The 17760-nt window shown below is 54.7% G+C and overlaps 9 protein-coding genes across 20 annotated transcripts; 4 read left to right on the top strand and 5 right to left on the bottom strand.

The window, feature by feature from the left end:
- Window positions 1–35: 35 nt before the first annotated feature.
- KVP17_002109 (uncharacterized protein) lies at window positions 36–2744 on the top strand (the record flags this gene model as incomplete). Of its 3 annotated transcripts, XM_068518086.1 has the most annotated exons (5): window positions 36–504; window positions 586–1708; window positions 1736–2084; window positions 2114–2346; window positions 2375–2744. In XM_068518086.1, 5 exons carry the CDS (start codon window positions 36–38, stop codon window positions 2742–2744), a joined length of 2544 nt encoding a protein of 847 aa, XP_068374015.1. The 3 variants fall into 3 exon arrangements, with proteins under 3 accessions (XP_068374015.1, XP_068374014.1, XP_068374013.1); XM_068518084.1 differs by lacking the exons at window positions 36–504; window positions 2375–2744 and having other exon boundaries at window positions 531–1708; window positions 2114–2350; XM_068518085.1 differs by lacking the exons at window positions 586–1708; window positions 1736–2084; window positions 2114–2346; window positions 2375–2744 and having other exon boundaries at window positions 36–518.
- Window positions 2745–2766: 22 nt separating this feature from the next.
- Window positions 2767–4261, top strand: KVP17_002113 (uncharacterized protein; the record flags this gene model as incomplete). 2 transcript variants are annotated; one of them, XM_068518093.1, is made up of 2 exons in its annotated part: window positions 2767–2782; window positions 2814–4261. In XM_068518093.1, 2 exons carry the CDS (start codon window positions 2767–2769, stop codon window positions 4259–4261), a joined length of 1464 nt encoding a protein of 487 aa, XP_068374022.1. The 2 variants fall into 2 exon arrangements, with proteins under 2 accessions (XP_068374022.1, XP_068374023.1); XM_068518094.1 differs by lacking the exon at window positions 2767–2782 and having other exon boundaries at window positions 2792–4261.
- A 14-nt stretch (window positions 4262–4275) lies between these two features.
- On the bottom strand, window positions 4276–4830 carry KVP17_002116 (uncharacterized protein; the record flags this gene model as incomplete). The annotated part of the gene is made up of 1 exon (XM_068518098.1): window positions 4276–4830. The coding sequence occupies one exon, from the start codon at window positions 4828–4830 to the stop codon at window positions 4276–4278; it is 555 nt and encodes a 184-aa protein (XP_068374027.1).
- A 119-nt stretch (window positions 4831–4949) lies between these two features.
- Window positions 4950–6905, top strand: KVP17_002112 (uncharacterized protein; the record flags this gene model as incomplete). Its single annotated transcript, XM_068518092.1, has 1 exon — window positions 4950–6905. The coding sequence occupies one exon, from the start codon at window positions 4950–4952 to the stop codon at window positions 6903–6905; it is 1956 nt and encodes a 651-aa protein (XP_068374021.1).
- A 12-nt stretch (window positions 6906–6917) lies between these two features.
- On the bottom strand, window positions 6918–9785 carry KVP17_002111 (uncharacterized protein; the record flags this gene model as incomplete). Of its 3 annotated transcripts, XM_068518089.1 has the most annotated exons (3): window positions 6918–8892; window positions 8921–9525; window positions 9552–9785. In XM_068518089.1, 3 exons carry the CDS (start codon window positions 9783–9785, stop codon window positions 6918–6920), a joined length of 2814 nt encoding a protein of 937 aa, XP_068374018.1. The 3 variants fall into 3 exon arrangements, with proteins under 3 accessions (XP_068374018.1, XP_068374020.1, XP_068374019.1); XM_068518090.1 differs by having other exon boundaries at window positions 8776–9525; XM_068518091.1 differs by lacking the exons at window positions 8921–9525; window positions 9552–9785 and having other exon boundaries at window positions 6918–8768.
- Window positions 9786–9808: 23 nt separating this feature from the next.
- On the bottom strand, window positions 9809–12333 carry KVP17_002108 (uncharacterized protein; the record flags this gene model as incomplete). 5 transcript variants are annotated; one of them, XM_068518080.1, is made up of 6 exons in its annotated part: window positions 9809–10186; window positions 10215–10308; window positions 10336–11523; window positions 11550–11889; window positions 11916–12006; window positions 12034–12333. In XM_068518080.1, 6 exons carry the CDS (start codon window positions 12331–12333, stop codon window positions 9809–9811), a joined length of 2391 nt encoding a protein of 796 aa, XP_068374009.1. The 5 variants fall into 5 exon arrangements, with proteins under 5 accessions (XP_068374009.1, XP_068374010.1, XP_068374012.1 ...); XM_068518081.1 differs by lacking the exons at window positions 10215–10308; window positions 10336–11523; window positions 11550–11889; window positions 11916–12006; window positions 12034–12333 and having other exon boundaries at window positions 9809–10192; XM_068518083.1 differs by lacking the exons at window positions 9809–10186; window positions 10215–10308; window positions 11550–11889; window positions 11916–12006; window positions 12034–12333 and having other exon boundaries at window positions 10326–11279.
- Window positions 12334–12441: 108 nt separating this feature from the next.
- Window positions 12442–12840, top strand: KVP17_002114 (uncharacterized protein; the record flags this gene model as incomplete). Of its 2 annotated transcripts, none has more annotated exons than XM_068518096.1 (1): window positions 12442–12840. In XM_068518096.1, one exon carries the CDS (start codon window positions 12442–12444, stop codon window positions 12838–12840), a length of 399 nt encoding a protein of 132 aa, XP_068374025.1. The 2 variants fall into 2 exon arrangements, with proteins under 2 accessions (XP_068374025.1, XP_068374024.1); XM_068518095.1 differs by having other exon boundaries at window positions 12481–12840.
- A 299-nt stretch (window positions 12841–13139) lies between these two features.
- On the bottom strand, window positions 13140–14795 carry KVP17_002115 (uncharacterized protein; the record flags this gene model as incomplete). Its single annotated transcript, XM_068518097.1, has 1 exon — window positions 13140–14795. One exon carries the CDS (start codon window positions 14793–14795, stop codon window positions 13140–13142), a length of 1656 nt encoding a protein of 551 aa, XP_068374026.1.
- Window positions 14796–14857: 62 nt separating this feature from the next.
- KVP17_002110 (uncharacterized protein) lies at window positions 14858–17760 on the bottom strand (the record flags this gene model as incomplete). 2 transcript variants are annotated; one of them, XM_068518088.1, is made up of 3 exons in its annotated part: window positions 14858–15099; window positions 15157–15286; window positions 15314–17760. In XM_068518088.1, coding segments are annotated over 3 exons (2819 nt in total), but the record flags the coding sequence as incomplete, so codon positions are not given. The 2 variants fall into 2 exon arrangements, with proteins under 2 accessions (XP_068374017.1, XP_068374016.1); XM_068518087.1 differs by having other exon boundaries at window positions 14858–17416.

Below are 17760 nucleotides of genomic sequence, written 5' to 3'. Positions count from 1 at the left end.
CGTAAGCCCCACAAAACTAAAGTAATTTTAAGCAAATGGCTGACGTGGCCTTTCAATACACAGTGAGCCCTCCCCCTGCTCATGAGACGCTGCAACAGAAGAAACTGCGGCAGAGGGAGTCGTTCAAACTAAGAAGGCTTGAACACAAGCTGCGCCTGTTTCAGGAGGCAGTGCATATTGCCCGGACTCGAGAAGAAGGCCAGGACGCGGCCTCATGGGAAGTTACCTTCGCGATTAACTTCCCAACCCACTTTGGCCAGAATCTGTTTGTCGTTGGGTCCTGTCCCGAGCTTGGCGCTTGGTCTGCAGAGAATGCGATCGAACTCGAGTGGGGCCCGAATCACGTTTGGTCGGGTACAGTCAAGCTTCCCAAGAGCCACGGCTCAGTTGAATACAAGTATCTAGTCAAGCAACACAACGAGTCCAATTGGGAATGGGGCCAGAATCACGTGGTCTCATTCGACTCGAAGCTTGGGACGCAAGCAGTAGTAGATGCTTGGGGAAGTGGGAATGCATAATTCAAAAAACTGATGTTCAGTCGAATATTCTGTCCGTTAGTGCGTGTTGAACGTCTATCGAAAGCAGCCATCGTGTCGTTGATCCCGTTCATTGAGCGGCAGGCGGAGCGGCACCATTGCCACCCCAACGCGAAATCGCGTGACAGGCTGATGTTGATTTTGGAGTCGGTCCACGCCTCAACTTTAAAGTCCGCAGAAGACCACCTCTCACGTCTGGTGCTCCTCAGCCCATGGCTTTTCCCGCAAATGTTACCTCTTCCGGAGCTGCAACGCGCCGCCTCAGTAGAAGGGGGTAAGTCTCAGCTGTGGCAGCGAGTGAAAACAATCATGCACCGAAAACGGGCTCAACCAGAGGTTCCGGACCTGCTGACCTACAAAAACCTCTCAGAAACTCTGAGAGGCCCTTTGTTGCTGGAACTGGTGGCCAGCGTATGGAATGTGGTCTGCTTAGAGGTGACCTCAGCCTCCAACGAGGCCGATCTGCTGTCCCTCTTTCGTGCATGGACCAAAGGAGCAACTCTGCTGGGTTTTGTCTCCCAGGAAGTGATGCCCCACCTGCCATCGGGGGTCTCCACTTTCAGGCCAGCCACCATCCGTCACGCGCGCACACTGCTTCTGGCGCTCGCCACAGGAGTCTCGTACTCACAGAGCGTGGACTTCTCGCACTCGCTGCGTGCGAAGCTCGCTCACCACGTGGTCTACCTACTCTCTCAGCTCATGAGGGCGGACGAGGGGGTACGGCTTGCTGCCGAGTGCCTTCTACCAGTTTTCACCCTGCTCAAGGAGGCCAACGGTGCACTGGAACAGTACGCTGAGTGCCAGAAATCGTATCGTGGATTGGGACCTGTCCTGGCACGAGTGGATCTCGTGGAGACCGTTTTGGAGAAGATAACTAAACTTCCTGCGGACTCTGGGATACCAATGCATTCAGCATGGTGGAGGGAGGCGGTCACTATAGGGAGGTTGGTGGTCGGGCTTAGGGCCAAGATGGACCGCGAGAACCGTGTGATCTTCCTGGAGGTAGTCCCTGCCACACCCCCTGCGCTTTTCAGTGATGATGAGAGACCTGCAGAGCCACTGAATTGCACTTTCGGCACACTACCGCTCAATGAGGACTTTGCCATCAGACGCACTGTGCTTGAGTGTCTTTCGGCAGACTACGTCTCACTTCAGGACAGAGCAACGAAATCGTAAGTCTGTTGGGGCGTCTTAATCAGCCTGCAGAACTACCAGGAGACTGTGTTGGATCCAACCTGGGGCCTTCTACTGAAACTCACCTTGCACCTGCCTGAGCGTCGTGCATTCCCTGCGATTACATTGGCTACCCTCAGGGGCTTAGGGGGATCCGGAACGCTGTTGCAAGTGCACAAGTGTATTGAGCGTAAGATCCGCAAGGGTCAAGTGCTCGGCCACGAGCTCACGGAGTCGTTTTCCAGATTGTTGAAAGTCAGTGATCGAATTCACCTAAAGGCGGCTGCCGCATTGGCGACCGTTGCGCTGCTACAGGCTGATATCGGTCGGCTACAGTCCAGGAATCAACGGCTCTCCGAGTTTTGCCAATCGACTGTAAGTTTTTTCTGTTAGGTGTTACATAGTCGTTTGTGAGGCAACTACTATTCCTTCCGCTGGGTGAGCTCCGACAATACGTCCAAGCTGAGTCTCCTACGGCTGCTGAGAAGACGTCGCAGACCGACAGTTTAGTCGACGGCCTCCGGACTGATCTACACAGATTCCAGCGGCTGCTGCTCCACCATGTCTGGGAAATGAGTTCTCGAGGTGACTCTCCGAAGGAGGCGGAATTCGAAAGCGCTAGAGCCGCCATTGTAGCGTGAGAAACAGCCATCCGCCGCACTCAGATCCGTCCGCACGGCCAAACAGCTCCCAAGCGCACAGACCGCCGACACGACGTTCAGTCTTCCGGAAGGCAGCTGTGCTTTGACCGAATCCCAGATACGATGCGCAATACAAGTCATCCTCAACGAAACTCTGAGAGCATTATTTGACCGAGAGGTGTCAGGTTTCTACTGTAACTGGTTGCTAAACCTGAAGTCGCTGGCGGTGGCACTCGATGAGGACATCAAGTCGAATTTGCTGACACAACACATGGATGAACTTCATTTGTGCAGCCCGGTAAATCTGTCGCCTTGCCCAAGCCCCATCGCCTCCCGTCTGAAACTGCAGGAGCCTGGGATTGACGAGCTCTCGTCCATGTTGTTCTCACTGTGAATGTCGGTTTTTTGGCGTAATAATGAACCAAGCAGGCGGTAAGTGCTATGATCTCCTGTCCATTCGCAGATGACGAGTTCCTAACCGCAAAACAAATAAGAGAACGACGGCGCCAAGACCTTCTCCGAAAATTCGACGCGCCTTCCCAGCCTCAGAAGCCAGTGCCAGCGCCCGCCGCCACGGTGCCTACGTTGCTAGACGACAGCCGCCGCCTCCGGAAGCAGGACGGAGAGATCCAACCTGAGCCTCGAGAAGTTCTGCCGGAACGACCGGTGGGCTCCTCGTCGTCGGGGAGTTGGAGCTTACCGTTGCGGTTACAGAATCTTTCGCCGTCGGCAGCAGCGGCGTTCAGAAAGCGGATGCACCTCACTGTCCGAGGCGCGAGCCGTCCGCCGCCAGTACCGTCATTCCAAGAAATGCGGTTCCCGAAGCAGTTGATCCAGTCGCTCAGTCGAGACGGAATTTGCCACCCAACCCCACTGCAGATGCAGGCCATTCCGGCCATGCTGCTGGGGAGGGATGTAGTCGGCGTCGCTGCCGCTGGGACTGGCAAGACGCTGTGCCATGTCCTGCCGGCGCTGCTCTTGTCGATGGATGCGGAATGTCATCTGCCGCTGACAACAGGGGAGGGTCCTCTGTGTGTGATCCTCCTCCCGTCAAAAGAAACTGCAAAGGCCGTCTACGAACTTTTGGAGCGCTGCGCCGCCCGACTCGACTTTCCATCCAGACGCTTCGAATTGCTGGCGGCCAGCGAGACCCGCGAAAATCCAACAACGCGACCCGGCACTCATATCTGCGTGGGCACGCCAGGCCTCTTAGTGGACGCCCTGCAGCGAGGGAGGATGCACATGTTGCAGTGCGATAGGATGATTTTAGACGACGCAGATCATCTGCTTGACGGCAGCTACGAATCCGAACTGACTTTCATTGCTGAGAGGTTAAAGGGTCCCAAACAGCTTTGTTTGTTCTCGACGACCGCCCTCGACACGGTTCCCGAGGTGTTGGCCGCAACGTCGCCGATATTTGTGCAACAGCGGTTGGCTCACCTACGATTGTCGGCGGCACAGGACATAGAGTACGTGAAGGAGGCACACAAGCTCCTGTTCATGTCCCGCTGCCTCAAGAAGACCTCCTCTCCAGTGGTCGTCGTTGTGGACTCCAGTCAGGTGGAGGGTGTAATTGACTACCTCGCTGGAAATAATGTCAGAACGGTGGACCTGTCTGAGGCGCAACGTCCAACCGCCAACAGAGTGGGCAGGGCCGAGGTCATTGTCGTGACTGACGATACATTGGAGCAACTGGACCTGCCTCCAGTACACCACATCATTCAGTTCGATGCTCCCTGCGACATAGGAACCTATACACAGAGGGTACAATTTGCGGGCAAATGCTGCTTGGTATCGACTCTTTTCATCAACAAAACGACTGACATCACATTCATGCGCGACCTGCTGTGCTACCTCACTGACACCAGGCTTCCTGTGCCTCCGTGGGTAGCGATTGCAGCCGCTATGTGATCCAAGAATCACCACTACACAGCAAGAGTCTTGAGGTTCCAAAGGCCATCATGCGTCGTAGTGTATACCTCAATGCAGGCGCCGGAGTTTGTCTCTTTTATGGCTTGGGATGACATCGTCGCACGCCCCAAGCCCAAGGGATGTGCGAGGCCTTCCGCCAAGATCTGCACTACCGCACCCTCCTCGAAGGTTTCCATCGCGCCACCAGCCGATGTCAGTCCCTGACACATGACGTTGGCACCTCGAAGAACGAACTTAATCGCGCCTTGGTCCACCTGGACGCGAGTGACAAGCGAGGGATACATGTGCAGAACTCGGAGCGTCGGGACCCAGGGGGCGCTCTTATCTGCGGTGTCTTGAAAAAACTTGGGCTCATCGTTCACGACGAGTAGGTTGGCGTTGTTGCGACACTTAACCAGGCGCACGGCATCCTCAGGGGCCCAAATTTGGTCGAAGACGGGCTCCAACCGGGGGTATGTCTCCACCAGTTGCATCCTGATGGCTCGTTGGACAGAGTTCTTCATTAGACTCGACTGAGCCGCATCCGAACGCTCGAACTTTCTGAACATCAAATTGGGACTTTTCTAAGAAAACTTTTCACATCAACTCCGAATGCCCAAAAACAAAGTCAGACGCAACAGTAGTGTCAGCGATTAAGGGAAGGGTGTTAAATCGATATTTGCGGACGATGGCACGAACGGTCAGAGTCCTCCAATCAAGGCCGACCCTATCCAGATTGGACCTCATACAGATATACAGAGGGCGAATTCCCTCTGCTTTGGCGCCTCTGCAGACGGCCAACCTGTCAGCTGTGGCAATGTGCCCTGGTGAAGATCTCTATCTGTCTGGCTGCTTCTGTTTCCAAGTCCTACGTGGATCGTTCATGGTTTTTGGATCTCGGATTGAAGCGTCAGAAACAGTGTATCCCGTAACAAGGGCGCCGTGGTCATGCGCTCTACTTGTTGAATGCATCTCAACTACGGAGTGCTTTGATAGGGACTCGATCCTGATTGACAATGAGACCCGCACTAAGTATCTCGACACCACTGACGGTGCGGTGCTCTTGCTGGCCATGCATGACAACGAATCCGCCCGTGACGTCCGCTGTGTAGTTAAGGGTGTCTGTCCCACGGCTACTTCCGATATGGACCCATTGGATGAAGACATCTCTCAAATCTGGAAGAGCTCAATGGTGCAGCACAAGCAGGTCTCAGTGCGGCCGCTTGAGATACCTGACGCCTGGAAGAGAACCATTGAGTCGTTTTTACCTGAGCTGGAGGCGCGCGAGGTACCTTCCTTGGTTGTGGACGGCCCCAAAGGCAGCGGGAAGAGCACCTTCTGCACCTTCGCCGTGAACGCGCTGTTAAACTGGGTCCCCTCTGTGTTGCTGCTGGACTGCGACTTAGGACAACCCCTCCTTGGACCCCCAACCACGGTCAGTTTACAATTGGTGTCTAAGCCGCTCCTCAGCTCGGAACACTTTGAAGCCGGACTCGTCCACCCAAGGGCGTCAAGCGATTGCGATACGGCTATATGGCCACCAACCGAGAGCCCAATGTGTGTGTCATCGGTGTCCCTTGCAGAGGTGTCACCGCTGCAGTGTCCTGACGCCTACGTTGACGCCCTTCGTAGCCTGACCCTGAGGGCGCGACACATTGTGCGAAATCTGCAGGTGGTGCTGGAGAAGCTGGAGGAACGACGTCAGTACCGCCAATGGCGATCTCGGAAGACCCAGGCCGCCTTTGAATTTGATCAATCCAATGCCTCGTACCGCACCCGCGTGCCAGTGGTCGTAAATCTGTCTGGCTACAACGAGGGCTTAGGAGCCTACATGAAAGATGCTCTGGGGTGGATGCTGAACTCGCAGTTTCTGGCCTGCTTCGGGGAGCCCGTCTCGCCTAAGCCCTACCACACCCCGTTCAGTGTCGTCATGCACACGCTGGACCTTCCAGTGGGGTGCTGGTCCGAGAGTGCCATCCAACGCGCAGTGCTGTCGCCCTACCGACTGGGGGGGGAGGACCGTCGATTCCCTTGGCCGGCTCTGTCCTCCTCTACTCATCGGTGGATTCGAGTCATGAGCCACTTGAACCCTCAGTACGCCGACGTGGACTACTTGCCGCTGCCACAGGACGTCGCGGCCTTCGCGGACGCCCACCTTAAGCGAGTCGACTTCCCCATCACCTCCCTCCGACTCATCCTGGACTCCGAGTTTAAGTCCAGGCTGTCAAACCCCGACCACGTCGAGCTGCTCGTGGCGGCGCTGGAAAACGCCGTAGTCTGCCTAGGGGTCGAGACGGGGAAGACCACGCGCCAAGGCCGCTTCTTCCAGGACGTCGTCGAAACCGGAGACAGAGGGCCAGAGGTCGCTGCTTTGGCTTTGGTAGTCCGCCTAGACGCACGTAGTGGCCTGCTCAGCGCGCTGGTCAACCCGAACATTCCTGATGCCGTATTGAAGAAGGTTAACTGCATTCAAACCAGCGTCGAGTTGCGGAGATGGACGCCCGAGCGAGCTACTCCGACCAAAAACGTCCCTAGACGCCCTCTCGTCAGGCCGACGTTCAGCAAAGTGTACCACGGGCGGAAAACCACCACCCCACTTCCTTTCCCAGACCTGCTGTTGCACCAGCCTGAGGCTGGAGTGTAGTCGCGAAACGAATCAAACCTTCTCGCCCTCAGCGGAAATGGTTTCCCACCTCTGCACGGCGAACTTGTACTCGATATGCAGAACATTGCAGATCTTCAGTATGTACTGGATTACTGCACTCCTGGCCGCGCAGACGGCTTGCCACTTATGCCAGCTCGTCATATAGGTCACATAGAACGTCAAGTCGAAATAATGCCCCGGCTGTACAGCCTCGATAATCATCGCGTAGTCCTTGTGAATGTACTCGCTAGGCCGCGCGAGGACGTAGGCCTCGACTAGCTGCCTGAGAGCCTTTATTCGTGGTGCGGGCGTCAGGTCTGACACCAGCATGTGGACAACGAAACAGGCTGCCCGCGATCTGGAATCGTTCACAATCTTCTCTGTGATGAGGCTCGCGTTGGAGTAAATTACTATCTTCTCTTCAATGTTGACGAACTCCGTGTAGAATGTCGTAATCTTCCGAACAACATGAATCTGCTGTGATGGTCCGAGTCGAAGTCTGTCACCCACAGTGAAGGGATTCACAAAGCAGATGAGCATCACTGACTGCACAAAGGAGGTGTAGAGGAAACTCATGGATACGATCACAGATGATACCACTGCGGCTCCTGAGACGATGATTGACTCAGGACTCAGCCCTATGCACACGAGGAAGACGAAGAAGGTCACCGTTATGAGGATGATGTTGATCAGGTTGCCGAAGACCACTTGAATCTGCAGCTGCGCGTCCATGGCCCTGATCAGGCTTTTCTTGGTGTTGTGCATGTTAACAAGCACTCGCTGCATGGAGTTCTCGTTGATTAAGTTGGTCTTGCCGGGATCGGCCTGCCTAAAGAATGCAGTCAACTCCTGTCCTGTGAGGAACTTCTCAAAGAACTCTCGAGGGATCGTTTGCTGTGATTTCGGATCCTTCTGCCGAACTGCCTGATGTTCGGCCTCCGCCAGAGCCTGCACGGCCGTGTCCAGGGCGGCAGTGGTGACGGCTACGTTTTTGCTGGCTTTCACGTGTTCCAGTCCCGGGTGGAATGCTCCATGTGGCTTGCCCCTCTTGGTCTCCATCGACCGTTGCCTCCGCCGGCGAAAGGGGTGCATGACGTCAGCTTGCATCGGAGACTCCCACGGTGGAGCTGTGGAAAGCGGCCGGTCATTCCTGAAATTCGGGTCCTCAACTGGCACCTCCACATCGTCCGTTGCGGATATCGACGACTGGCCTTCAGAAGGCAACGCGGGAAACACCACACCTGGCGTTCCAGATGCTAGGGAGGTTGTACTCGCAGAAGAGTGACTCCCCTCGGAAGACTGACTCTCCACGCTGCTATTGCGACTACTCTCCACTATCAATGTCGGACCGGAGCTCTCGCTGGCCACCTCCAACTCGTCGAGATTCAAGTCTCGGGAAAACTCCGCTGCGACCTCACGATGCAGCTGCACCTCGACAGGCTCCGTTTCCACGACATCGCACCTCGCTCGCATCTCAGCCATCAGCTGGTTGTCGTGCTCCAGGTCAATGCTAGTGATCACCTTTTGCGGTGTGTCGGGGGGGATGTCGTCACGCAGCGCCTTCTCGAGGCCCTCGAGGGCCGCCATCTCTAGGGGCGTGGGTACTATTGCGAACTCAGGCGGCTTCGGCTTGTCAGCTGGAGGGGGGGGTTCCAGCTTCTTCTTCTCTTCCTCCACCTTGTCGTCCAGGATCTCCTCCTTCTTCGACGCGATCCGTTCAAGGACGGCCACGTCCTTGGTAGTGGTCGCAGGCGCTGGCTCCAGCACTGTCTCCTGACTGAGATCTGCCTCCCGTCGTTTTCGCGCTTCGCTAAGATCCATGTGGAACCCGTGCAGAAGACTAAACAGTTGTGTCGCTATCATCGTGCTGTCAGCTTTTGAGTTCATGCTTGAAAGGGTGAAGTACCCAGTGATCAGGTTGATGGGCAGCCGGACCATAGATGTGAGGTACAGGTTCTGAAATCTGCTCGTCCTTGCATCTCGAATTCTGTATAGAACCTTGTCGCCTCACCCACATTCGTTTGCTTAGGTACTGCGGAGTCTTCGTGTGACTGGCCTTCCCTCCATCCGACATTCGCGCAGAGAAGGCGCTGACGAACGATTTCTCAGGTGTCCTACTGTCCGATAAGTTAAGGTAGTCGATAGTCTCCACAAACTTCCCAATCTTCCACATTGTAGAGTAGAATGAAAAAAAATCCACCAGAGTCTCGTTGTAGTTCATCATGAAACCCAGCACAAAGATGAATGTGATGAACGACAGCACCAGGTTCTTGGTGACCCACAAGATCATAGAATAGTAAGCGCCATCCAGCAAGACGGGGGTAAGGACGCCAAAATCATCTCCCATGAAGCGAAACTCGCTGTCCGCGCTCCCACGAACGAGCACAGACGAGTAGATCACGAACGAGGTGACTACCCAGAGCACGTCAAACACGTACAAGTTCACTGCGTCAAACAACACGCCTAAAAACTGGGCGGTGTTCGGCAGCTGGGAGTGAATGCACAACAGAATCTGGCGCAGCGTCGCCATGGATATGACGCAGGCCAACTCTATGGGGCTTATGATCAAAATTTTGAACGGGTTGCCGGTCGAAGCTGTATCGGTATGCTTACGTGCGGACTGTTTTGTGGGAAGCTCCTCCTCACCTGCATCACGATGGCGTACGTTGCCAAAAAGACCAAGTGCAGACTCCAGAGACACGTGGTCGTTGCGTGGGGAAATATGATGTTCACCAAGAAGCCCCGAATCTCTACATGCTCCTCGTCATCCTCCTCCTCCAACTCGTCTAAATTCTCGAATCGCTCGAGCTGGTGTCGATTTCCGTCGGCACTTACCTGCTGAAGCACGTTTTCGACGTTGTCGTCGAACCTCGTGCCCATACAGACGTTTTTATGAAATTCAATCACGTAGATTCCCATCGAGTCACAGGCTTCTTGTACTCAATCCGGAGCATCTGAATCATGCTGATGATGTACATCCAGACATTCCCCCGCTCCTTGCGGACTACTTGCCAATGATGGGACGACAAACGGTACTCAGCGTAGACGGATATGGCGATGTAGTGGCCCGGCTGCGCGGAATCAATGCAACACACAGTGTTCTTGGGTGTGTATTCTGACGGCCTCGAGCTGGTATACGCCTCTATAAGTCGAAATAGAGCTTGCATTTTTGACGGGTGGGTTTGATCCGATATCAGAAAGCGCAGAGCGAAGCTGGCAAGCTTGGTGCGGGAGGAGTTCAGGATGCGCTCCTTGGATATCACCGCATTGGACAGCGTGAACTGCATGTCTGGACCTGCGAGTACTCACAACTTTGCCTTCCAAGGTGCGCATCTCAGTGTAGAACGTGGAAATGCGCTTGACGAACAGAAGGTCTGTGGTATTTTCCAGCCCGAACTGAACGCTGGATGAACCTTTGCTTCAACCCCACACGTCGCCAACGGAATACGGATTGAGGAACAGCACGAGTATGATACTCTGTATGAAGTCCTGATAGAAGACGCTGAGCACTAGAGTGAACGCCGTTAGCACGGCGGCGCCTGAGACGATGATCGTCTCGGGTTTCAGTCCCAAAATAATCAGGACGCCTAGGATATACACCACGATGAAGAGAACATCCAAGGCCCGGGTGATGACTTTCCTGATGGCGGCCTCTGACCGAAGGCTGCTCACCAGCATCAGCTGCTGCTGCAGAAGCGACTGGAACACCCGACTAAACTCCTGTTCGGTTACCGAGGCGTTGAGGTCGTTCGATCGCTTGAAGACCAGTTTGCACTCCTCAGCAGTCAGCACCAGCTGCACCACGTTCAATGGGAGACCGTCTGAAGTTTTCTTCTGTGCTTCCAGATTGACTAACTTAAGCACCGCATTTTGCAGCAAGTTCTCCTTGAGCACTGTCTCGTGAATGCTGCGGAAAATGGGAGGGCGCCTTTCGAGAAGTCGAAGGTCTCTTTTGGGCAGCCTAGCTGAGACTTCAGGGTCGTTTCGGAAGGCAACCCCCGTAGGCGAAGCCTCCGCTGCGGGCGCCACTATAGATGGCGTTTTCACGCTCTCCGCGGCCTCGGAAGGCCCGGTCGGCTTACCACCTAGCCCGTCGGTGTCCACAATGTCCTTGTAGGACAAGTGCTCAGCCGGAGGTAGGGCCTCAGCGTCATCAAAGACCTGTACCGCGGCCTCCAATTCTTTCAGAGCGAGCTCCCGTTCAGTGGAGTCCACGTTTTCACGGAGAGCTTCGACGATGAACTTGCCTTTTTTTTGTTCGGGAACGGTCTCGGGGATTAGAGATTCCCTTCCATTCTTCAAATCGGTCGTTAGTGCAGTTCGCAACTTCTGCTTCCAGCTCAGGTTGCTTTCTTGATGGTCCAGAGGGGGCATCACGACTGTTTGAGTCGTGGGGCGGTGAGAGTCGACAGTGGATCTGTACGTCGCATCTGAAGCTCTCCGACTCCTATTCTGAAACCCCAGCAATAGAGTACGATGCACCCGTTTCCCGTGCTCCGAGAGCGACGCGAAAGTGGAAAACACATGCACTCCGGCAGGGGTTGGCAACTGGAGCGGATCACCTGACTGGCGAACGTAGAACAGATTGTTCAGCTTGTTTCTTTCAGACGCTTCGATTCTGTTTCAATCAACGGCCTGACTCACTGATCATACATCAGATGCTGTGGAAGCTCGGCGCCGCAAGTGAAAAACTCCTCTCCTATTGACTGGTTACTCGGAAATCTGTCGATCGAGGCCGTAGCATTGGCCATCTCACTCAACTTCCACAAACTGGCGTAATACGTAAAGAACTCCTGTATCCGATGATTGAAACTCTGTAGGAAACCTAATAGCATCCACTGCGTTCCGAACTTGCGTAGGTTATTCTTTACTGCCCACAGCAAAAGCAGCAACCCCATAGTCTTGAACTTCTTATCCACAGCTGGGTCTGGTGGGCCTCCCGTCACCATGTAGGCATTGGCAAGGATAACGAAGTAGAGGGTGGCTGTTCAAGATTTCACCAACTCTCACCTGTCCAGAGAAGGTCATGCACCTCAGGATCCAGTGCCGCCACCACAACTTCTACGAGAATAGGAAACCTGGCTTTGTGAAACAAGGCGAACTGCTAATCTTGAGCAGGCTTCCCCACCGCCACAAGCCGCAGGAAGCCGGCGCATCCGATAGTCCCGAGGAACACCACCAAGATCGATCCATACGTGGCGTTGGCCTCTGAGTATGGCAGCCCAGACGTGAAGCACACGAAACCCGCGACTACCGTCAGGACGAGCGACAGAAGCCAGGTGGTGTGTGAGGGCACGAAGGACTTCCACACCACACCTGCATAGCTGGACTTGTGGACTGGCTCCACAGCTTGGTCGTCAAGTATCACGTCATCTACGAGGTCCAGCTTCTGCAGGACATCAGCAACGCGCGGGTCCTGCTCCAACATTTTGTGTCACGAAGAAACTTCGTTAGCTGCGCGTGTGGCCTTCATCCCTCCCTCAAAAAACTTGACGACAGTGTATGTGCATTAAATTGGCGAATCTTTGAGTTCCGTATGAGATGTCGATACGAGAGGTCTTTGAGGGCGCCGTTGATGCTGTTGCTGGGACAAGCGCTGCTCGTCAGCCAGAGCAGGCCGCGTGTCGGCCGAGACGAAAAGCTCTGCGAGCGCCTAGCCGAAATTCTTCGCCACACCGCCGACAAGGAGGGCGTGGATATGCGCGCCGACGGCTTCGTTCGGGTGAGCGCTCTTGTGGCGAAGGCGCCCACAACACGATCAGACTTGGAGCGGGTCGTCACCAAGAACCACAAGAAACGATTTGGCGTCATACGAGGCGAGGACGGAGAGCTACTGTGGATTCGCGCTCGTCAAGGTCACTCCTTACCCGTAGATGACAACGCTTTGTTCACGCCGGTCACTAAAGGTACAAGGTGCGTTCACTGCACTTACTAGTGGGTTTGTCAACGTTAAATAATTCAGCGCGCATCTACCAACAATACTGACTCAAGGCTTGCACCGCATGCACCGACAGCACATCCACTTCTCTCCGGGTCTCCCTGGAGATGTAAGGAACGTGTCGGGCCCTCGCAAAAATGCGGAGATCGCACTGATCGTCGATATGGAGAGTGCTATCAAGGACGGAGTCAAGTTCTTTCTCTCCGAGAACAACGTAATCCTGTCTCGAGGCGTACAAGGCGCATTGCCACCGAAGTACATTAGAAAGGTAGTTGATCTGACAAGTAAACGTGGCCTCACACATGGCAACGAAGGGTGGCGGCATTTCCTTCCCCCTCGAGTGCCCGTTGGTAGTGAAAGGACAAGAGACACACAGCAGACCAACCCGCACAGAAGGTGGCCAACAACAGATAGTCTGACGTTTGCCAATTGGGGATCTCGTAGCTTCTCCAATCGGACTTGCCAATCCCGAACGTGACGAAATTGGAACCGGCGGCCCATGCCATAGACAAGCTCCCAGGGATGCAGAGCAGATACTTAAAGAAATGCGTCTCTCGATTGAGATTGTCCGCGACACATGGGACTTTCCGCGCCGCCTGGATGGTGACTGCTTCCAACGACACTAGACAGAAGACGATCCACGCCCACTGCAGGTAGGTCCAGCTGACATCATGCCACAAGCCCACAAATGTAAAAATCAAGAAGAACAGTGGTATCTTCCTGTTTCGCCCGCCAAGAGGAATATAGATGTACCTTATGAGCCACGCATTGAACGATGCGTGCCAGCCCCGCCAAAACATCTGATAGGTGTGGTTGTTGAGATAAAACCGCATCTGGTTTTCTATTGTCTCCACGCCATCCAAGAGGGCCCAGAGTCGCATCGATCCCCACATGATAGCGTACTTTGCCCAAATGAAGAACAAATGAAGGGTGACGAAAATCGGGATGTAACCCGGCGCTACGAGAGACCAGAATGCGTAGTTACCGGGCTGTTCAATGAGAGCCGTTGTGTACATAGTGTGGGTGTAGAGGTCAAGTCCGAGAACAACTACACCCAGATATGTCGCGTACTTGAGCAGGCGCATCTCGTTGTACCCAGTCTGATGCGTCATCGTCTGCGATTTGAAGGCGTTGAAGGTTACAATTGGGCCGGCAAGCTGCAGCGGAGGGTACAACAGGTAGTGACAGAGGGAAAGGTAGTCGTAATCCTCAGGCTGGAGTGGCGTCTTGACCCTAGCCTTGTAGGTAAGCACATCTTCCTGAGTTTGGGGCAGCTCACTGGACCAATGACGATCCATAAAGAACGAAACCAGCCGTAGCATCCAAAATCTAAAACCAACTGCCCAGCCGATAGTTGGGGCTCGCGTCGACGGGACCCAACCGACAATCCAGGTGATGGGGCACCACCGGCTATTTATTGAGAGTAACATGATAACAAGGTAGGTCCAAATGGCCTGCGCGCCAGTCACTCTTCCATGAAGGCATGGAATAGGAATATGGGCTACCTTGTCCACGACGAGACCCAGCAACACTACTAGAAGCAGTGCCATGGCACCGCGAGCCGTGTGTATGAGAACGCAGCCCACCAGACCTATGGTAATGTCCACTAGAGCTTTAACGGTCTGACGGGAGTTAAGAGACCTGACAAGATGAGCGACTAAGAGATGAACGGCGCAGAACAATACTAGCGGCAGGAGGTATGTGCGGAGACCTCGATAGTTGGCGTCAGTCCCATCCAAAGGAATGTTGAGGATAGTCGACGGAGCTAGGCCTATCAAGCCGCCAAGGCGCATATCCCGGAACCGGCTACCTAAGTGGAGAACCTGCCCACCCAGACAGACAACGGCAACTATGGAGACGAGGACGACTTCCAGTGGGTGGTAGAGCATGCTGCCGTAGACAGTTAAGGGCATTGCCTTCGTCTCCACGTTCAGCACTCCACACTCGACCATGACCAGGAATTCGCGGATTGTGCGTGTTTAACTGAGGGGTCAGTGCAATCATAAACAGGTCACTAGGCAACGATTTTTCCGAGTTGCATCGATGAGAGGTCGAAGTCTGAAAGGGGCGAAGAAACTGAGGAACCCAGCTGGAGCTGTTTCTTGAACTCGTCGAAGTCCCAAAGGTCCTCAATGGACTCATCCTCAAAGTCGAAGCAGGAGTCTTCTGGTATCGTAGGACACATAGTATCGAAATTCCAAAGGGTTCCCAGGCCTATATCCTTGAGAGTCTCCTCCACCTCAAGGCGCACCGTGTCTGAGATGGACGCAACCGACGCTCCAGTGGAGCCATTCTGACAGGCCACCGGCTTACCTCTCATTTCTGTAAGAAGGAACTCCACCATCCGGCTGTACAGGCGACGATGTGTTCCTACTCTCCAGGCAGCAGGCATCGTCAGGATTTGTCGCTGGCACCTCAGTCTTATGATTCGTTGGGGGAGTTTCTGTGTCGAGAGGGAGTTCGAACGCACCTTTAGCTTGGACTGCCTCCACCGAGAGATGAGGCGCGGATTCCCTTCAATCGGTTTGCGCGCTGTGACCTGGCCTTCACGTCTAGAGAGCGTCAAAGCGTGTGGCAAGACCTTCCTGGTCGGGAGGTAGCTGACACCGACTTCTCTGAGTTCATTGGAAATCTCAGAGGCCAACGCTGAAGACGCCATCGACTCCAAAGGCATCCCTATGGCCAACAGGTCGCCTTTGGCTACACGAAGCTCGCTCTCTAGGTGAGCCTTCGCTCCGAGAACCTCGTGCATCTGGGACTTCACCCTGTGTTCTTGCAGTCTGCCCATGGCCTTCAGCAGAACGGATGTTCGATTCTGGCTGAGCAGCGATGTCAACCTATCTATCACCTTCACGTTGTAGAGCTGGTCCGCCATCTTGTAGAATCGCACTCTAGAGGAGAGTGCCCCAAGAGCTGACTGCATCCGTGCATGTTCACAACGGGTGAGCCAAGTGTCGAACCTGTACACAAACAATTGGAACACGTTAAGCCTGCCCATAGCCTCAAAGTGCAGGTTGTGCTGGTATCTTTCGTAAGCGTTTTTCCTGGTCAGCTGCATCAGGACCTCCATCTTGCGATGTTTGAAGACGGCCTCTAGTCCGATCACCAGCTGACTTGTGCCTTGCACCTGCGACGCTGAGCAGAGCGACTTATGAAAGGCCGTCTTCATCACATGTATGAACGCTTGCTGTTTCCGCCTGCGCGCCAATCGCTCGACGATCTGTAGGCCCGGCCAGACTGCGCGCTCAACAAAGCGCTTCGTTTGAAGGTTGTTGCGGAACGCTGCCAAACCACACTGGCGAAGCGTGTAGTAGCGATTTCGCACCCACAAGTCCATCAGGTAGCAGGCTCTTTCCATGGGCACTCCGTCGAAATGTTCCACCATTCGGGAATTAACCTTCACCAGGTTGTGACTGATCTGCAGCGCGACGTCCTTCGCTCGGGATTGCGAGTGCGACGACATGCAGAGCAGCGCGCTGTGCGTTAACCTGTTCCGCACGCGTTCAGCTACATTGTCCAATGATTGCACCACGCGTCTGTCCACCTCCGAGAGCCTGATTGCGGCCAGGCACCATCGACGAAGGGCCGCCCGGCACGGAGTCGCACGGGAGATGAGGCGCAACATCACGGTGTCCTCTTGACGGCGTCTGTTAGCCTCCAAGTTCCACTTCGCTACGGTGTTGGCGGCGATAAGCCGCTGCTTCAGTTCCCTTTTTCGAAGCATGATATCCATGCACTGCAGCTTTGCCTTGTTTCGACCTCTGGCAGCCAACGCCCCGTAGGCTCGAATCAGGTGAAACGCGTCTCCCACTTGTCGGAGGTAGGCTCGGTCGATAACATACTTCAGGTGTTTGCGGCGCCCCTGTACCGTCCTAGAAGCCACGATAGCCAACTGTGTCTCCACCAGACCGTCCACCACTGCCTTTGTCCCTGCCATGAGTCGCCGGCTCTGAGTACGCAGCATGTTCCGCAACAGCGTGACCCAGCCGGCTCTTAACAGCCGGAGCTCCATCCGCTCCACGTGTATGGCGAAGCGCTGGAACCGGGTTTTGAGATGAGCCGCCAACTCCGCAGTCTTCGCAGTGTGCTCGGCCGTCTCCGTCCTTACAAGGGCCACCTTCAATTGTCCGGCTAGCGACGCGGATTCCTGCTGTCGTTTCTTGTTCGAGCAGTGAAGCCGTAGTATATGAAAGGCGTCTCGTAGCGAAATAGTCATGTGGCAGTCCAACAGGTTCACCGTCCGAGACACTACAGCAAATAGTCCGCCGTTTCTCAAGGCATCATGTAACTCGGATACCTTCATCTCAGCTGCCGCCATGGATACGAACTCCTCGTTCTGCGAGTCCAAGACTCCTAACCGCTGATGCTTCTGAATCTCCAATATCCATTTCTGGCACTCGCTTGCGGATTCCACCATGAAGACTACCACTCGTGTTTTCGTCTTATGTCCTTTCTTGGTCGGGATGGAGTAGTGTACTTCAAAGCACAGTGGTCGTTTCTTCCACATGCCTACAAGACTGAGGCTCATCAGGGAGAATGACACCTGAATAAGCGGCGGACTCTCCTGGGCCATTGAAATCAGGAGTCCGTGCTGCAGCACAAGCTTCTCAGAGTTCCACTTGCGCCTGACCGTACGTCTGAGGCGTTTCACGGGCCCAGACTTCACGCGAGATTGACTTTCCGGCAGCTGCCACCGACTTGGTAGCACATGGCGTCTGAAGGGCGTGACGAACGAAGATGCCCCAGAGGGGTTTCTGCTGTTGTAGTGAAAATGTGACGAGCTACTTTTGGCTTCGACTGCGAATCTCAAGTTCTTCGGAGCCGCTTCCGCCTCGTGCTGGGTTTCAGGTGTGGTCGGAGTTAGCTGCTCGGATGAGGGGTCGAATTGGAAGCGAATCCGTTTCTCCGGGGCTGCAT

Source organism: the organism of the source record quoted next (genome assembly GCF_019968985.1).
Source record: "MAG: Porospora cf. gigantea B chromosome Unknown PgB_NODE_454_length_17760_cov_125.079, whole genome shotgun sequence".
NCBI lineage: Eukaryota > Apicomplexa > Conoidasida > Eugregarinorida > Porosporidae > Porospora > Porospora cf. gigantea B.
Note: the sequence above shows the minus strand (reverse complement) of the source record. Positions and strands in the feature narration are given on the sequence as shown.